This window comes from Cylas formicarius, unplaced genomic scaffold, assembly GCF_029955315.1.
Source record: "Cylas formicarius isolate icCylForm1 unplaced genomic scaffold, icCylForm1.1 PGA_scaffold_10__41_contigs__length_53128322, whole genome shotgun sequence".
Taxonomy (NCBI): domain Eukaryota; kingdom Metazoa; phylum Arthropoda; class Insecta; order Coleoptera; family Brentidae; genus Cylas; species Cylas formicarius.
In genome coordinates, this window is record NW_026844214.1 from 34,914,800 (window position 1) to 34,932,481 (window position 17,682).

The following is a 17,682-nucleotide window of genomic DNA, read 5'->3' on the forward strand; positions in this document are numbered from 1 at the left end:
AATATGTTCTAAAGATTTTACCAAACTTTATTTAATTTCGTATTCCCTGCCAATATCGAAAACATCAATTTCAGGTTTTACTTTATCGTATAAATCTGGAAAAGCTCCATTGGCAGCATATTTACTTCGCACAGATTCGTATAATGCCAAATCGAACATTTCTTCAAATTCCGAGCGGTTCATAAAGATATCGGCATACAGAAATGAAAATCCTCCAACATCTCTCGTAAATTTTTCCATGGCTCGCATATTGGCAACCGGATTGTATTTTTCCTTTTTTCGGACAAATCCGGGTACTCCGTAAATTCCTAAATCGTTATACAATGAATAATTTGTTCCCTCAACCAAATATTCCTTTGGGGGGGGCTTTAATTGCCCAGAATGGGGTCCATGATCATAAATTCTGCAGGGATATACCAACAAAGGATATAAATCGAAAAGTTTGGTAGATTCATTGATTTGATCCTCTAATTTACGAATTGGTAAGACAATGTCTTGAAAAACTTGTCTCGTAAATGTAAACGCTCGGACCCCCGGAGTTGTGGTGAATTTTAAAAATGCAGGTTTTGGCGGAAGTAACCAACCAAAAAACAACCTAAATAGCATGTTGTTTCCAAAGGGTATCATAGACTCAACAACCCAAAAGATGGCTCGATTATGGCGTAACAAGTATTCTCTCAGTGGTATCAATTCGGTGTATTTACCTTTTGATATGAAGGATTCTACGTATTTATAAAACCAAGGTTTGTACCATCTAGTCAAGTGATTTATTGACAAAGTACTATCGTAATCTGAAAACTCCCCAGTCATAATTACAGCTTCATCCTTATTAAAAATGGTTGCTTCAACGTAATCAGGGGTGGGATAATCTGCGCTGGTATCGCCAGAAAATAATCGTATCATATCACAATAGTTTCCCTGCCCTTTAACTGGAATATATGACATTTTAATATAGGGCTTGACCTTAACTATTTTTAATGTCAAAGCAACTAAGAACCCAAGGCTACCATGTGACCAAGGTAAAACCTTATATAAATCACTGTTCTCATCCTTAGATGCTGTTACAAGGGAACCATCGCCCAGTACTACTTCATAGGAAACAACATTTTCATGATAGAGACCAACTTTATGTGAATGAGTAGTCATTCCAGTTCCCATAGCTAAACCACCTAATGTCGCGTCTGCAATTTCCAATGTGACAGCCAAAGTGTATCCTTTTGGGATGAGATATTTTGTTATTTCACCAACGGTTACCATCGGTTCCACATGTACCGTTAGGTTTTCTTCATCTAAGTTTAGTATATCATATAGATTTATAGGAATTTGATGGCACTTATCTTTTTGAAAAAATTTTGTTGATAAACTGAGCCAGTTCGGTCTGGCAGTTACCAATAACTTCCGGTTTGTACTAGGAGTTTTATTGTAGATCTGGATTTTCTTTTGAATTTGTTTCACCTTTTCACTATGTTTATTTGAACTGCCTGCCAAAAGCCGCAGCAATTTTACATACAAATTCAAAAACACATCGAAAACGAAACTAGCAGGTAAACAAAATATTAAAACCACGAGTCCCCGGTTGTTCTCCAAAAATTCTATTAATTTGTCTTTCCATGAGCCTGCCATGTTTATCTGTAATGAAAATCAATATGAGTTATCTACTTTATAAAAATAAGTAAAACAGATTAGATATTTGATTAAAATGAATGTGAGTTGCAGTTGGAAAATAATTGAGGCGGCGATGGGTAAAATAGAATTAGTTATTTTATTTTATTTTTTTTTATCTGTCAATTTAAATGAATGTTAACAATTATTAATATTGCTTAAGCTAAAAATATTTGTTTTCTTTGTGTTATCAATTACATATACTCGTTTATTAAATATAAATACATGAGATAATTAGATTTTCTTTATTAAAGCATTATAATGATACGGATTTAGTTAATTTCTTTACGGCATCCGCCCAGCAAATATACACACTAACATATATCTATTTATTTGCGGAAAAAGTACAGATCATACTGACAAACTCTTTCTCTACGTATTTTTAATTCGCAATTCTTAATCATAAACGTATTCGCCATATTAACACATATAACACAAGGTAATTTCTTTGGAAATTTTGTGTTTACTTTTTGATTAAATTGTACATTCAAACCGATAACGAATATTTTAAGAAATAACTACGTTGAATTAAGGAATTGTATAATCCATGACATTTGTTTACTACTGCCCGACATCCATGATACGCAATAAAATTGCGAATACGATTATGAATCAAGAATACGAATTTGGCTAATTCCGGCTTAGTTTAGTATATTCACATGTGGAAGACAATTACCAAAAGTTTGGTTAGTTTGTTTTGTTGCGTGATGTCTTGAATATTTCATTGAATATCCAGCTTTTTGACACCGCCAAGAACACTAAAAGACTACTACTATCCATAATAATATATACCAGTACATTAAAACAAAATATAATTCGGCAAGATCATACGCCAATTGCCGGTTTCTTCTGAACTAAACTAGTATGTATGCTATTTCGAAAGTTCAATTGGGAGTAGTTCCGGAGCTTCAATGTTATAGAAAATTGAATTACGGTTTGCAATACTCTCGTTACTGACTACTGTGTAAAACACACATATAGCTACTTGGCCTAGTCTGAGTAAAATCAAATCCTGCTTGAAATTTGACTTGCACAAATCAACAGGCCTGAGCGTGTATGTGTCTGTTCAGTTATGTTTATTGGATCAATCTATTAACAGCAGAAAGTAAATAAACAAAATGTCGAACCCAAGTAAACAATTTTTAAGCGAATTTATAGAACTAAACAAAAGATGGCTTTACTTGCTTTCTCTACGTTTTTTTTTTAATTGTTGAAGAATGAGGTGAGTATTGTAGAAAGCTTAAAAAATCTTACGGTTGCAATTAATCTCTCATGTAGTGAAACAGATTTGCTTTTATATTAAACGAGCAAATAATTTCAATAATTTCAAATAAAATTATTTTCTCATCATCATCCATTATTAGGTAGTTAAACCAATTGTTTCCAAAGTTTCAAATCGGCAAGCAAATTGCCATGGGTGTAATTATATCTTTTTATGTAGCCAACCTTTGGTTTTGCATCTTCTTAATTGCACAAGCAAGCAGAATCCAAGACAAAGCAGTATTGCGAGAAGCCATTTTTACTCTACAAATATATCTAAACTGCGTTCATCTTCGTGTGTGTAGGGAACTGTGCTAAACTGTGCAAGTATTTCTTAATAAACACTTATGTGAGCTGTAGTCTAAAGTAAATAAGTATTTAAATTCTAATATGTATTTATAAAGACACTTAATGCTGGCCGAACATTTGCTATTGGTATATTCAAATTCAGCAAGCAATTGGAGCCCTCCCGATTTGTCATTGTTTAAAAAAAAATAACTAACTAACCGTCGGATGCAAAAACAAACTTCGGAAGCACCATTCACTCACCCTTAAATGCTATAAAACATCTTTATAACTTAAAACATATTTTTATCCAATGTCCACGCCGATTTTAAACTCACTGATTATTGAATTAAATTTTTTGATATGTTCGAAATGCTTGCGTAAACAATTAGATATATGTGACTACTTACGATAGACGTTTATCTTCAGGTTTTATCCTAACGTTAACCTTTTTGTACTCGGTAGTATATATCATATTTAGGTGCACACGCAATTGGGCAGTGCATAATTATATTTTGCCGAAACATATATAGGATAAAATTTGCTGTACAACTTGAAAGGGGAAAATGATTTCAGTCAATGTATTTTTAATAAGTTCAAGTGTAATTTCGTATACATATAACAATCTACCCGATACCCAATTTATTTTATAAAAAGATTAGACGAATACTGAACAAATATCTATTTATAAATAAATAATGAAATAAATACAATATACAACATATTCATATCACAATGTATGATCATTCAATACCAGACAAAGTGGATCGTAGGTATTAATTTATTTATATTGTTATACCACCCATACATTCAGAATATCGAACTGTGCAGTCACCCTCGTTTTCTTCGGATCTATATTTTTCGTAGCTTTCGTCGCTGAAAGAAAAGTTACACAACTTGCACAATTTCACTAAATACAATCTGTACCGAAAACCGACAATGTTGTCAATGTTAATCAATTAATGGTCGACGCTTCGAATTTAATTAAATATGTCATCAAGACTACAAACAAATAACAATAATACATTACACGGACATTTCCGGTATTCAAAAAGTCAAAAATATTGAAAAACTTAATTCTGGTTTGAGTGGAAACTGCGGTAAGTTTTGAATTTTAAATGACTTTTTAATTGTGTTGGATTCAGGAAATTGTTCTATACACGATGGAACTGCGTCTGCTATCATAATCTAGAGTCGCTTCCGCTCAAACCGTAAGTGAATTATTTCTTTGCATAAGGTTAAAAAAATGCACAAATCTTTCAAATTTTAAGTTGTTTAATAATTACATTTCATATTTGGAAAAATATTTAAAAAGATGCTAACTTCACTTTTTTGTTATTTATATTGTCTACTTTAAACCTTGGTGTCCAAAATTCGGCAGTAAACATTGACATTTCCAAAGCCGCTACACTCGATATTTTCAACTTTAAGTGTTATCATTCAGGATTTATTTTTCTATCAACTATATTGGGGCTACCCATTAGCCATTCCGACCCATATTCGTATCGTATTTGTTCAGCCGAACATTTTCCCTTCGTGTACTTGACTATGGAAAACCAATTATTACTATACTAATTATTAGTTATCATGTTTAAAGCAGAACATAATTGTTTTTCCATAGTCAAGTACGTGAAGGGAAAATGTTGATCCGAACAAATACACTACTTTCAAAAACCTAATTATTTCGAATATGGTTCGGAATGCAGTTCGGTAGAGAAATAAGTCCTGATAAAAAAGTTTAACGACTTTGAAAATGTGAATGCTTTGATTTGGTCTAATTTTATAATTAACAATTGATTTCTATTCTAAACAATGGGGAAAACAACAACCTCTTTTACTCAGTCAAACAGACTAAACTTATCTTCGTTTATACAACAAATTTTACTATTTATTAACAGCTAGATTATTTGTACCTGCTCTGGTTTTAGAGGTTTATGTTAATAATGTATAATATAAACATTCGGGAAAATAAAATAACATATCCACACTCACCTTAGAGCTTCAAATATCGCTTTTAACAAAATGCTCTGTTTAGTTACAATATCTGCGTCACAAACAAATTTTTTCTTGCAATTGTCTGTCTTTATTCCCATTTCTCGAAATGCCGTCTCGGATATGTCTGATCTAAACCCAAATAAAATATCAGCTGAGCAAGAACAAGACACTATACCGTTTCGGTTTGATAATTAGAGTCTAAATTATGTTATTTAATAAGTTAAATACTGCTTATAACAATAACAAATTTTGAATTAACAATTAAAAATAATAATAAATAAATTATTATTAACGTTTTATGTTAAAACTTTTTACTCACCTTCGAATCATCTTCTTGAATGCGTATAACAGACTGTACCAGTCAATGCCGTTTTCATTATCCCAACTTCTTCCGTGGGTAGCCATTTGGAACGGACGGTAATTATTCGAGTAGCCGCCTCCAGGCGACAATGCGATTACGAGTTTTTTGTCGATATTTTCAGAGGGCACCGGTGGTTCATTTGTTAAACCATCTAAAACATATTTATGTGGGAGCGAATCAGCCTTTGGAATAGTTCGATACTCGAAACGCGAAAAAAAATTAATTCCGTTGGCTGACGGTTATTAAATGTATAACGATAAATGGATGGATGAATCGGCGTAGAACAACTGTTAGGAAAAAGGAATCTTGTGTTACACATATTTAAGGAATATATACATTATAAACTATACCAGCCACACTGTGCTGGGCAATAAATCAATAAATAAATTTGAAATGAAATATACTCCAAACCAAGAAAAAAAAAACAATATATACGCCCCTGTTTCTAAAAAATAAAGGGTTTGTCTTGAAATAATTATTGTCATTTATGCCCACAATGTCTTTATGTCATAACGACAGAAGTCCAACAAACAAACCCTTCTTGAAATAGGCGTCTTATTTATTTAAATTGATATCCAGAATTATATATTTTTTTGCAGGGCGCATACGAATATAATACGTTCGTGTTGTAAACATTACACTCCTAATCTAAATGTCTAGGAACGGTATTTCATTTGGTTTGATAACATTGATATAAATAAAAAAATGTTTTGGAGTTTATTTATACCTATAGTGGAGTTTGTTAAGATTTTTATAATCTCCTTTTTGCAAAGTCATGTTCTATAATTTAAGTAAACTTAGAAGAATTTGAAATTAAATAACATGGGGGCATGTCAAACTTCAAATTTCAAATCTTTAACATTAAAGGAAAATATTTAAACATTTAAAGTTGGATGCACCATCGTTGCAAAGACAAAAAAAAATTATAGTTTATTTTGTCAATTACATAATATATAGTTACAACAAAGTAAATTTTTACAAATTGGGTATTTTAATGTATACGAATTTATTAATTTTTATTTTTTTATTTATTATTATAATTTACCTGTTTGTCCATGATATTCGTTGAGTCGTCCTTGGTAAACGGCCGCAGGCGCTGAAAACGCACCATACTGATCCCCAAAATCATGGTGGCTATGATGATCATGGGCATTAATATAAACTACTTTTTCTCCATGATGATGGTATTCTTGTTCTTAAAGAATGACACAAAATGTTGGGACAATTCTTCTATTCTAGTCAGGTTAACCGAAGTTGTAAATAAAAAGTTAGCAGATGCTTAACCCAAGTTATCCGATAAAGAAATCTGTAATTATTATTATTTTCTTGAGTTCAAATATTAAGTTTAAAATTTTTAAAAACTGTATTGACATTAAATATAAAATTACCTATACCGACTGTTTTAATTCAACCATTACTACATTTTTAATTATTACAGTTACTACTTTAATGAGATTGCATATTTGATTTTTTAAGCTAAAAATTAACTTTCTTAACTAGCAACTTTTGATCATTCTATAAAGGGATCGATTGCTAATATTCAATTTTTGTTTTGTTTTAAACGGCACCGAAAACTGGTTTTAGTGATCCTTAAAGCAATTTTTTAAGATATATTAATGATTTAAAACGTATAAATGATTTGTTCATTTCAAATGTGACAACGCCGAATTAATCAAGACCTTTCAAAAGGATTTTAAGTAAAACCGTCTATGTTGTATCAACCCTTCAAACAAGAAAAAATCAATCAATCATATTAATTGGCATATTAGAGTGTTTACGGTTTTCGAATATGCAAATTTATTTCAAAATATTTCCCGTATTTTGAATCAGAGACAAAGTTGTCTTTTCTTTAAATCTAACAATTAGTTGTTTAATTTAACTAAAGTTATATCTTTAATAATACAAAAGCCAGAAGTAAAGTTATAATAATGAATAAAAAATAAATAACTCGAAACAGCCGGTAAGTTTAAGTTTATATATAGTACTGTTTATATTATGCTTTATTTTGTGACTTTGAATATTTTTTACCGAAATATGTACTTACTTTTCATATAATCAATGTATTTGACCAACGCAAACACCTTGCCCGCTACCATACTGACTGTGAAAATCGTACCAAGAACGAAGACTGCTTTTATTTTGAATGCCAGAAAAATAAAGTACCAGAATATCTTCTCTTTATCTAGAAGAAGTTCAATATTTATGGTAAGAACAATTCCCTTTCACTGTTAATATATTCTGATAGTTTATTATTTTTACACCAACCCAGAACTTTACAAAAATAATTTTGTTCTAAATAGACCGTTTTTAATATTTATTTAAAAAAATAAGCCAAATATTTTGTAAAAAAATGTTGTACTGTTTATAGTTAAAAATCATTTGTGGGATTCACAAAAATAACCACAATCTGTTTTTTTCTTATGACTGCAAATGGTAGTCAATTCGAAAGAGAAAGTTTGATATATTTGATTCATCATCGAAGAAATTTTAAACATAGAAAACGGAATTGAATTCGCTGAAGAAACCAACACACAGTATGACATATAAGAGAATCGAGCGCTTGTGCGCTCATTGGAGGTGCCCGTTTGATTAAGTGTTCAAAAAACTGCGTCGATGCGTAAACTTATCTCTTCCGTGGTAGATATATTAGCCATTCAAATATAATTTTAAAGTTTTCTTTTTTGGCACACCTATAACTACCATAAATAAAGGAAGATAGACGTAGTTTTCAATAGATTGACTTGCTAGAACAAGCGAACCTGTCAGAAAACACTGTATTTTTTTATAAAGCCTTCCTTTCAGTGTAGCATCGCTATGCCACAGCAGTGTTGTTAGAGTACGGTTATAGGAATGTTCCAGAAGGTTTCGGACCAAAAAAAAATTGCCTTCTTATCATACTTAGTGTCTAGTTATATGAGTTGGTTTTACTTGTAAAGAAATAGGCAAAAGTGTGGTTTCAAAAACTATGCCCGAATAAGGAAGGTATCCACTTATCCAACAGTGGCTTCACATATTTCACAAAATTTATTACAGGTATAATAAATAAAAAAAACAAGGGTAAATATATAAGTAGAATAATCTCTAAAAATAAGTTTGCCAATACCATTTTCCATTAGAAGACGATCGCATCAAGATATGAAAAAATTTCGTTATTTAATTTTGTATTAAAAAAGTTATCAAACGTAAGCGTATTAAAAATAAAAATCTACGCTTTGGCGTAATAATATAATAGAAATAAAGCTTTTGACAATTCATTTCGTGCGTTTTTCTACATTGGTCATAGTGTCGGTTAGATTTTTGTTTTTTTATCACTTTCTTATGTTCGAGCCGTGTTGTGTTTTATTTTAGCACTACAGAATGGTGCAGCTGAATAAGTTACTTACAAAAAAATAAGTCGTAATAATGGTGATGCCCATGGTGGTGTCCGTGATCCTTGTGGTCTACAGCATGTTGGCAACAACACACTGCTAACATTGAAAACAGTACCATCAATCTTTTCATCGTGTTACGGAAATACTACTGTTAGTGAAAATAACAAACCATTTTTTATAATGTTGATTCGAAAGAGGTGCTATTTGTATTTGCGTTGGGAATTATCACGACTTTCCTTTTTTACACTCCATTTTTAACCTAAATTAAATCGTTTATTAGTCAAAATTGTAATTGGGACATGAATTGGACTGTAGCTCCATATTTATTGATTTTTCGCTTCGTTTTTGATTTTCGAAAAATTTTTCCGCTTTGTGTACACTCAGCAAATTAGAAACTGACTAGCTGACCAAGATGAGCGTGACTGATGTTTGTTCGAAATTATTGACTCTAGAGCTTTCCAAAAAAAACTACTCACTAAATGAGTGAATAAATAAATAAGTGAAATCTCAGAAAATTTGGTCAATATTCAAAATAACTACAACTGAAGGAAGTTTTCTTGTTTATATCTCTAGCTCTTCTTTGGTAAGAAAAAGGTAGGTACATTAAACAATTAATGTAGATAGGTAGGTGGTTACAGAGTGGTTCTTAACGAATTCATCAACGCTCATTAGTGAGAAACTGGGTGTGCTAAAGTTTAGTTCTCGAAATTTTCATTTCTATCTGGCTCAAGCAGTTTTTGAAATATCCATATGAAAACTTACATTCGAAGGTTTTTCGAGAGACATTCTATTTTTTCGCATGATATGTAGGACGTTAGTTACACCCAAAAATCTCGGCAACATTTCTCGCTATTTCATGAAATAACTTTCTTATTAGTAGTTTTTTTAAAGGTTTTGATAATGTGATGATTTCTATGTAAAAAACAGTATACTACATTTATTTTCTCTAAATTATTATGATATCCACATGACTCTTAGATTGGAGGGTTTTTGGAGATGGAGATTACGATTACGAGTAACGATTTCTAAGTAAAAAAACATTTATTTCGGTAAAACACTCAGTTTTTGATATATTTGCATTGCAATATCGCTGACTCAATTTTTTTATTAGATTGGGTAGGCTACATGCAGATAAGAAATAAACATTGGCGTTGATATTCATTAATCTATATTTAAAAAGTAAGTAAGTTAGTAAAATGACGGCCATTGAGACATAGGATTACTCATTGTTGCAACCACAATCACATAATAAATAACGGAATAAAAGTTTGTGCCGAAGAATCGATCGCAAAAATATCATCAAAATCAAACAAACGATTGGCGAGGAAATGAATTTTTAAATTGGGACCAATTTTGAATGGCCGATTTTTTTTGGAGGTGACTGCACTAAATTGCAATTATCTCGAAATCATAATAAAAGTTAAGGTTTTCAAACGACGGGTCTTATAAACACACTTTTTTTAGTTTTACAAACAGGGCTTCGAGCTATACATTAAACCGTTACAAGAATTCCTTACAAAGTACATTGCACACCTATTTATAATGTGCTTATGTGAACGTCGCGTAGCAGATACTGGGAATGCTCAAGCTAGAATTTCTTGTAGTCATCAGCATATTCTATCACATAATTTAAATGAGTTTTTTACTTAGATATTATAGCTGTATCATAATTTTTAAAAAAAGTAACGAAACTTTGCAAAACAGACAAATGGCATGAAATAGCGAGATTATGGGGTGTAATTAGCACAACCTACGTAATTACATGTTAAGTTTTTACGTTGATATTTCATAAGCTGCTTAGAATCATATTTGGCTCGGTATCATTAGCCATTAACAAGCGACGTTTAATGAATTATTGGTAGACGAGTGAACAAAATCCACTATAGATATGTTTTCTCTAATTTTAGATATGTTTATTTATTTATTTAATAAAAAATCTACCTGTAACAAACATTAAAAATAAGCATAAATTAAAACTGAAAATATAGCGAAAAGTATAAAACTATATAAGTACAATTCCTGTCAAGTTGTTTGGAATAAAAAAACTAAAGAGCGTCATATATAAATTAATAGTATAGACCGACAAAAGCGGCAATGTAAATGTGTGTTATTTTAATTTTTTTCAAACTTACCAGACTCCATGACTGGACTCCACTTGTTGTGCATACTTACTTTGGGAAACACCCATATTTCGTAGTAAATACAATCGAAATTTTATACAACGAAATTGAGGGGACTGCTTTTTTTTCGTTATAAAGAATTATAGGCACTTGAAAAATATTTAATTATTTTATATACATATTTTAACATCTACTTAGGAACATTTTATATAAATATTTAATGCTTCAAATAATCGGTCATTTTCTTTTGAATTTTTTTAGTATGCCAATACGCATCTCGTACTTTGGCTTGTATTTTCACCATTTCTTCGAAAGGGACTTCCCCATGATACATAAAATTCTCTAGCAGCTTAACTGAATATAGGGCTTGTTGAATGGTTGGTGGTGGTCTCAGATCAACTTCTTCATTTTCGTCTTCCTCTTGGTGCTCTTCCTCACCCTTAACATTAACATTAACATAATCGCTTATTAGCACTTATGACGACCAGGTTCTCGGTAATTTGCTTATTACGGTAACGAATTCTGAGAAGGTAAGAGACTATTAATTACAAATTATAGTTATAGTTATTTAATAGTATTTTTATTATTTTTTATGTGAGCATTTTTCTTCCACGTCGAAAATGGTTTTACTTATTTTCGTTACTACAGACATAGTAATTTTATCAAAAGGTGTTTAAATCAAATAATTGTTACGATCAAGTTAAATTGCCACATGATAAGATTTATCGAAGACCCTACCCATTTTTAATAGGAAACTGGCTGCCGGTAAAATTTAATATATCCATTTAAAGGATCTTGCCCAACGATCTGCTATGACTAGTCACTCCAAACTACTTAAAAATTTGTGCGGTACTGGGGAAAGTTCACGTTTGTAATTTGCAATAAAAAAACAATTATAAATAAACATTTAATATACAACCAACATAAGAACAAATAAATATTCAGACTTAATAAACGCGACTTATATAAGACTATATAAATGATTAAAGTAATAAAATTTATCTGGTTTTGTTCAATTTGTTGACCAAATAGAAAATTTGACTATTAATTCTTATAAATAAACAATATCCTAATATTACGCAGATGGATGTTATTATCATAGCTATCGACTCAAAAATTAATTTCGGAGCGAATATACCCCACACCATCAAGTGCCGGCAATGGATTGTAGCAGCTAACATACTAGCAAATACCTTTAAAAGAAACAATAAGAAATTTTAGTTTTTTTTTTTCGAAAATAATGGAATAAACATAGATCTAATTTGCAAAAAACAATTTGATTCCAAAGCATTCTATTAAATAATAGGAAGAAATACAAAAAAACCTTAACGTGTAAAACATCGAGTTTACCTGCGTAATCATTCTCACAATATATATTAAGTAAAGTAGTATTGCAATTTTGGATAATAAATTTAGGAAACTTTAGAATTTTGGTATCAAATTGGTTACCAACCTCATTTTGGAAACAACGTATTTTATATAATAACTTACCCGAATTGCATGTCCAATTACGTATTTACAAGAAAGCACAAATAAACTTGTACTCGCTACATCTTCGTATTCGAAAATTAATAACTCTCCTTTCTTGAAAACGACATCAAATTCTTTTTTTCGAGGAGTTAAAGATGGCAACATAACCAACAGTGTAAATGGGAACACGATGAACAAAGGTAACAAAATCCCCATCAAAATGTACGAACAGAATGTATTAATTACAATTAACATTCCCTGAATAAATACTCGTTGGGTTAGGCCCGCAGTTCCAACAAATGCTGCATCCCACATTATATTTGGAAAGGAAGGTTGATGACCAGTCCCATAAAAGAAATATTGGACTAATACTATCCAACTCAAAATTGAAGTATTCGGGATTGAAAACAGCTCTTCTATAACAAAAATATGTCAATTACAATACGATCTATACAAGTTAACATTTAGACAAAGCTTAAGGAACTTAAGGATAAGGATTAAAAAAATAGAAGTTTATGTAACTGTTCAGGAAAACGGCTATTTTCAGTCCAAAACATTGTTACTTAGACAGTGGCAATATAATTTTAAATTTGTAGAAATTTTAAATATTTTGTAGAATATTATACTTACCAATAGAGTTTGCTTTGCTAAGTTTCACTAAAGATGTCGTGATTAACACCAACAGGGCAGTCATAAACATAATAACTGTTGATACTGTTAAAGAATCTCCCAACAACAAGCTAAATAGAAGAGTTAGACAGATTCCTAATAAAATAAATACTGCACTATATGCAGTACTCAAACCATACACAATGGGGATTTTTTCGTCTTCAATCTTATCCATTAGCAAATTTCCTTTGAGCTTTTGATATAATTGGGGTATTATTTTCTCATCTGATTCTACGGTTATGCCTTCTCTTATTGGCAAAACGCAAACGTACAGAGGACGCATTACTAATGTTACTACAAACAAACTCAGAAAGCCATAAACTGCAAGGGCCAAGTAATTTACGGTTTTCAGAGTTGAGGAATTTTTTATAGGCAGACGGTTTAGTACCCAATAACCAGCAATGCAGACTACAACGATAGTGGGTACAATTTTTATGAATATAACATTACTTGCGTAGCCACTTAGATTTCCACAACTTCTCAACCACATTTTAGCGGCTATGGTCAAAAAACCTAATGCGCCCATGCTAATAAACCATTGAAATTTAGAAGTTCCAAATTTAGGCTGCAATCTATTTATATCAGGCGTAGTATTAAAGCACCAATGTTGCTCTGCCCTGCAATTCCAAAAATACATAGACGATCTAATTGAAGCCACAACAATCAAACCAAGAAGAAAAAATTTTAACTGTGGCCAAGAAATGTGATTGATTGATTTTTCATATTTTTGTTTGACTTTTTGGCTTAAGGCCGTGGAGATGATTTTCAGCATTTCCAAAAGTATTATTGATATAAGCAAAAAAAGATTAATACTGGCTTCTTCATTAATAAAGCTATTGGAGAATGAAATGACTAGAAGAAAAATTAATACAATTTTAAAAAGGCTATTATCAATTTTATCGGTGCACCTTCTTATATACCAACTAATACTGATAATATCCCAGTTTTGTATAATCAGGATAGAAAACGTGCAAAATGAAACGATGCAGGTGGCAATTAATAAGAAATGAATCAAGTTATTAAAAAAATCGTAGTAATAAAATAAAGCAATCAACGCGGACGAGGAAAACAAACTTAGAATTGAACAGTTTAAAAAAGATGATTTAAAAATCAAATCAAGGTTTTTGAGGGGTATACCATCACTGATAAGAAAAACCAAAAAGACTGTTAGAAATATAAACATTAGACCCCTGTGCATTGAAGTTGTATCAAACCGAATCCAAACTTCTTCACATAAACGTCTTACACCTTTAAGAAATTGGTGGATTTCGACGATAAATTCTTCGTTTTTTTTTTCTGAATCAATACTGGTCAATGTTTGCAGCAAATCTGATATTTTCTCAAAGTGAGTGTTTAAAGTTTGTTTGTCAAAAGTTCCAGTATTTTTCGAATATTCCCTAACATATCTTTCAATTTGTTTAAGATTGTCCCACATTAGCTGTAATATCATTTGCCAGTTTTTTGAATAACCATAGGTATCACCTTTCAAAATTGGCAGGCAATTGGGAATCAAAATTCCTAAATTTTGGAACGGGATTGGAATTCCCAATATAGCTGACAATGTCGGCACAAGGTCAATTTGTTTAACAATATCATGATCTTCATTATACAAATTTAAAGGGCGTTTTGAGTATATAAAAAGCCCTGCAGTAACCTCTTCAATACTGTCACTCCCATGATCACCTATGAATGAAATCTTAAAGTTTCACAACCAAGACATAAAAACGTAAAAATTACCTGTGAGAGTCATTCCATGGTCACCTATTACTATGAGTATATCATCCTGAGTCATTTTTGTTGTTACTTTTCTAAAACAGGATTAAGCAATAATATATTTAAATAAAAAAAGTATATATAAATAAGTAACATAGGAATAGAAAAAAAAATTAGCAAAATTTTATACTATGACTTAATATAAATTATTTATTTCCCTTTCCGGCTGCTAAAGTGTTTTGGAATTATCTCATTCCGAACGAAATGTTGAATGAAAATAACCTTTATAAAAATGAAAGTTTTGAAAATGATTAATAAATAAATTAATTAATAATTATTAATAAAAATACCCTCCAATATCTTTTAATTAGTGTTTGCAATTTTTGGTAAATAAAAAACAGAACTAAAAAAACTTGTATCTAGTTCTAAAGTTTGTGTTATTTAATGTATTTTTTTTTGTATGAAAATTGATTACCTGCAGGTTTAGAGAAGCAAAAGAAAAGTTTTTTTTTTTTAAATTAAGCGAAAACTAAAAAAATGACAAAAATCCTGTAATTTCAGTTGCTTAACTACAACAAAATAAGAAAAGCTAGTGGCGCATTTTTTGTTAATCTAATGCTAAACTTTCCTTCTTCTCTTCGCCCCTTTATATCTTAAAATCTAAAACTTTTGTTCACAATACCAAAAATTAATATAGGGAATTTCTAGAATATTAACTGGGACCATTTCGTTATTTGTTAATCCCTACTATGTTTACTACCCAATCATACACCAATCAAGAGGGCAGAAAGTGTCATTAGAAGACATCAGTTTCGTTACTCATGGTCGCAAGCCACTGACATTTTCCAAAATTGTGTTTATCAAACTTGTTGCATAATATACTATAATACTAGTTTCCAGTGCTGTACCAGAATTTAATTTTAAAATTAATGAAAAGATTAAATTTTAAATTTAAAAAAGGTCAAGTCTGATATATTGTGGAGATCGCTTCAACAAATGTCCTTCAGTCAAGTATAGTCAGTAACTATAAATTATTTTTACTATATAGCATTCTAAATTCTAATGGTACCAAAAATGGTAATGCTAAGATAAGAACATACTCAATGATGTCATTCATCTCATTCAATTTTCTCTCCATTTCCTGATGATTTGGGCCATATCGATGCCCACAATGATCAACACCTAGGAAATGTGCAATTAACAAGTTCCAGTCGTCATTGTTTAATTCTGGAAGGAGATGGTTTTTAACACCATTATCTACTGTATCCAAATCCCATACATCAAAGGATGGGTAAGGATATGCTCTTAAAAATCTGTTGGGAAACAAGGACATCCAAGTGTCATCACCCATGAAAACTGCATTGTAATTATTTAAAATGAGCTGCAAATCAATAAATGATTATGAGAAACCAAAAATAAAACACAAAATTAAAATTAAAAATTGTAAGAACACTTTTTTGAATTAATCTATAATTTTAAGGGCTAAACCATGCATAATTTTTGCTACATATTATTATGTACTGAAATAATGAAAATGAATTGCATATGGATTAAATATATATATATATATATATATATATATATATATATATATATATATATATATATATATATATATATATATATATATATATATATAATTTTTACCTGGTCAATAATGTTATCTTCATTGATTTCGTAGGTTGCAAAATTGGAACCAGCATCGATAAAGGTTGGAAGACTGCCAGTAGTCAGGGCTTTTAGCCTTTGCATTGTTGTTGTAGGGGGATCAGCAATAAACTTATAAACACGTGTCAAATTCGGAAAAGCATTTTGCAAATTGTGTACCACTGAAAATTTATTTTCATATGGTAGAATATTTTGATTTTTATCATCATAGACAATAAAGTCGTGTCGAAGGGCGTCAATAATAACTAAAATCACACGGGCTTGTGGTTTTGCACATAGATTTTCACGATCGCCGGCTTTTAAAAGAGAAGTTGGATATCTTGTGTTACTTAAACAGGCATTGCTTGAATCTGGATACTGGCATGTGGGATGTTCGTAAGGCAAACAATATGATGATACATTGTGTAGCACATCTCTTGTTAAAAGAAATCCATGGTTAAATAAATAAATTGAAGTAGATATTAAATAACATAACCACATCAAAAATATTGCATATTTAAAACTATTTGCATTCATTTTTGCTCATGCTGTTTGCCTCTTTTTTGTGTTCTTTTACAAGTGCATCAAATTTCATGCCGAACTAGCCTGGGAACCGGCTTATCTTGTATCATTCAAATTTAAAATCACATATTATCAAAGATAACAGAGATTTATCACATAATCACATATCACAGCATGGACTACACATGTCAACATTACAGGTCAACATTAAATTTAACTTTTTTTTATAAGGACCAAACCATAGACTAAATATTGAATAACACAGGACGGAACCACAGTTTGACTTTGGCACAGATATAATCTTGATTTTGATAACCCATTGCCAAAGTGGTCTAACTTCTTGTTTTTCTTGGATTATACGACGTTTCACTGTGGAATTGGATACCCCTTATAGGGATAAGACAACATTTTCTGACAAATAACAAAAATCGTTTGTTTACCCGTCTGTTTAACACACAATAATGACGTACTTCGAACGAAAACAATCTTAACGTCCCTGATGCAGGTTTCCAAAAACCAAATTTGAATGGTTAGCAGAAAATGAATAGCTGAATTTGACTGAATTTCCATTATCATTTATTTTAAGTGAGGTTCCAATTTTTACCCA

General features: G+C 30.8%; 3 protein-coding genes across 7 annotated transcripts; all 3 read right to left on the bottom strand.

Moving 5' to 3' along the window:
* Positions 1-20: 20 nt before the first annotated feature.
* Positions 21-3,713, bottom strand: LOC132706385 (delta(24)-sterol reductase-like). Of its 5 annotated transcripts, none has more exons than XM_060677733.1 (2): positions 3,618-3,713; positions 21-1,629 (listed from the first exon to the last, which is right to left on the bottom strand). In XM_060677733.1, exon 2 carries the CDS (start codon positions 1,621-1,623, stop codon positions 28-30), a length of 1,596 nt encoding a protein of 531 aa, XP_060533716.1. In that variant the 5' UTR covers positions 1,624-1,629; positions 3,618-3,713; the 3' UTR covers positions 21-27. The 5 variants fall into 5 exon arrangements, with proteins under 5 accessions (XP_060533716.1, XP_060533681.1, XP_060533700.1 ...); XM_060677698.1 differs by lacking the exon at positions 3,618-3,713 and adding an exon at positions 3,472-3,593; XM_060677717.1 differs by lacking the exon at positions 3,618-3,713 and adding an exon at positions 3,430-3,593.
* Positions 3,714-3,872: 159 nt separating this feature from the next.
* LOC132706409 (uncharacterized) lies at positions 3,873-9,055 on the bottom strand. Its single transcript, XM_060677743.1, has 6 exons — positions 8,947-9,055; positions 7,608-7,745; positions 6,609-6,758; positions 5,522-5,714; positions 5,200-5,331; positions 3,873-4,083 (listed from the first exon to the last, which is right to left on the bottom strand). Exons 1-6 carry the CDS (start codon positions 9,050-9,052, stop codon positions 3,993-3,995), a joined length of 810 nt encoding a protein of 269 aa, XP_060533726.1. The 5' UTR covers positions 9,053-9,055; the 3' UTR covers positions 3,873-3,992.
* Positions 9,056-11,790: 2,735 nt separating this feature from the next.
* Positions 11,791-17,329, bottom strand: LOC132705449 (GPI ethanolamine phosphate transferase 3). The gene is made up of 6 exons (XM_060676038.1): positions 16,554-17,329; positions 16,007-16,287; positions 14,931-15,001; positions 13,155-14,876; positions 12,546-12,940; positions 11,791-12,247 (listed from the first exon to the last, which is right to left on the bottom strand). Exons 1-6 carry the CDS (start codon positions 17,088-17,090, stop codon positions 12,053-12,055), a joined length of 3,201 nt encoding a protein of 1,066 aa, XP_060532021.1. The 5' UTR covers positions 17,091-17,329; the 3' UTR covers positions 11,791-12,052.
* Between the last annotated feature and the right edge of the window lie 353 nt (positions 17,330-17,682).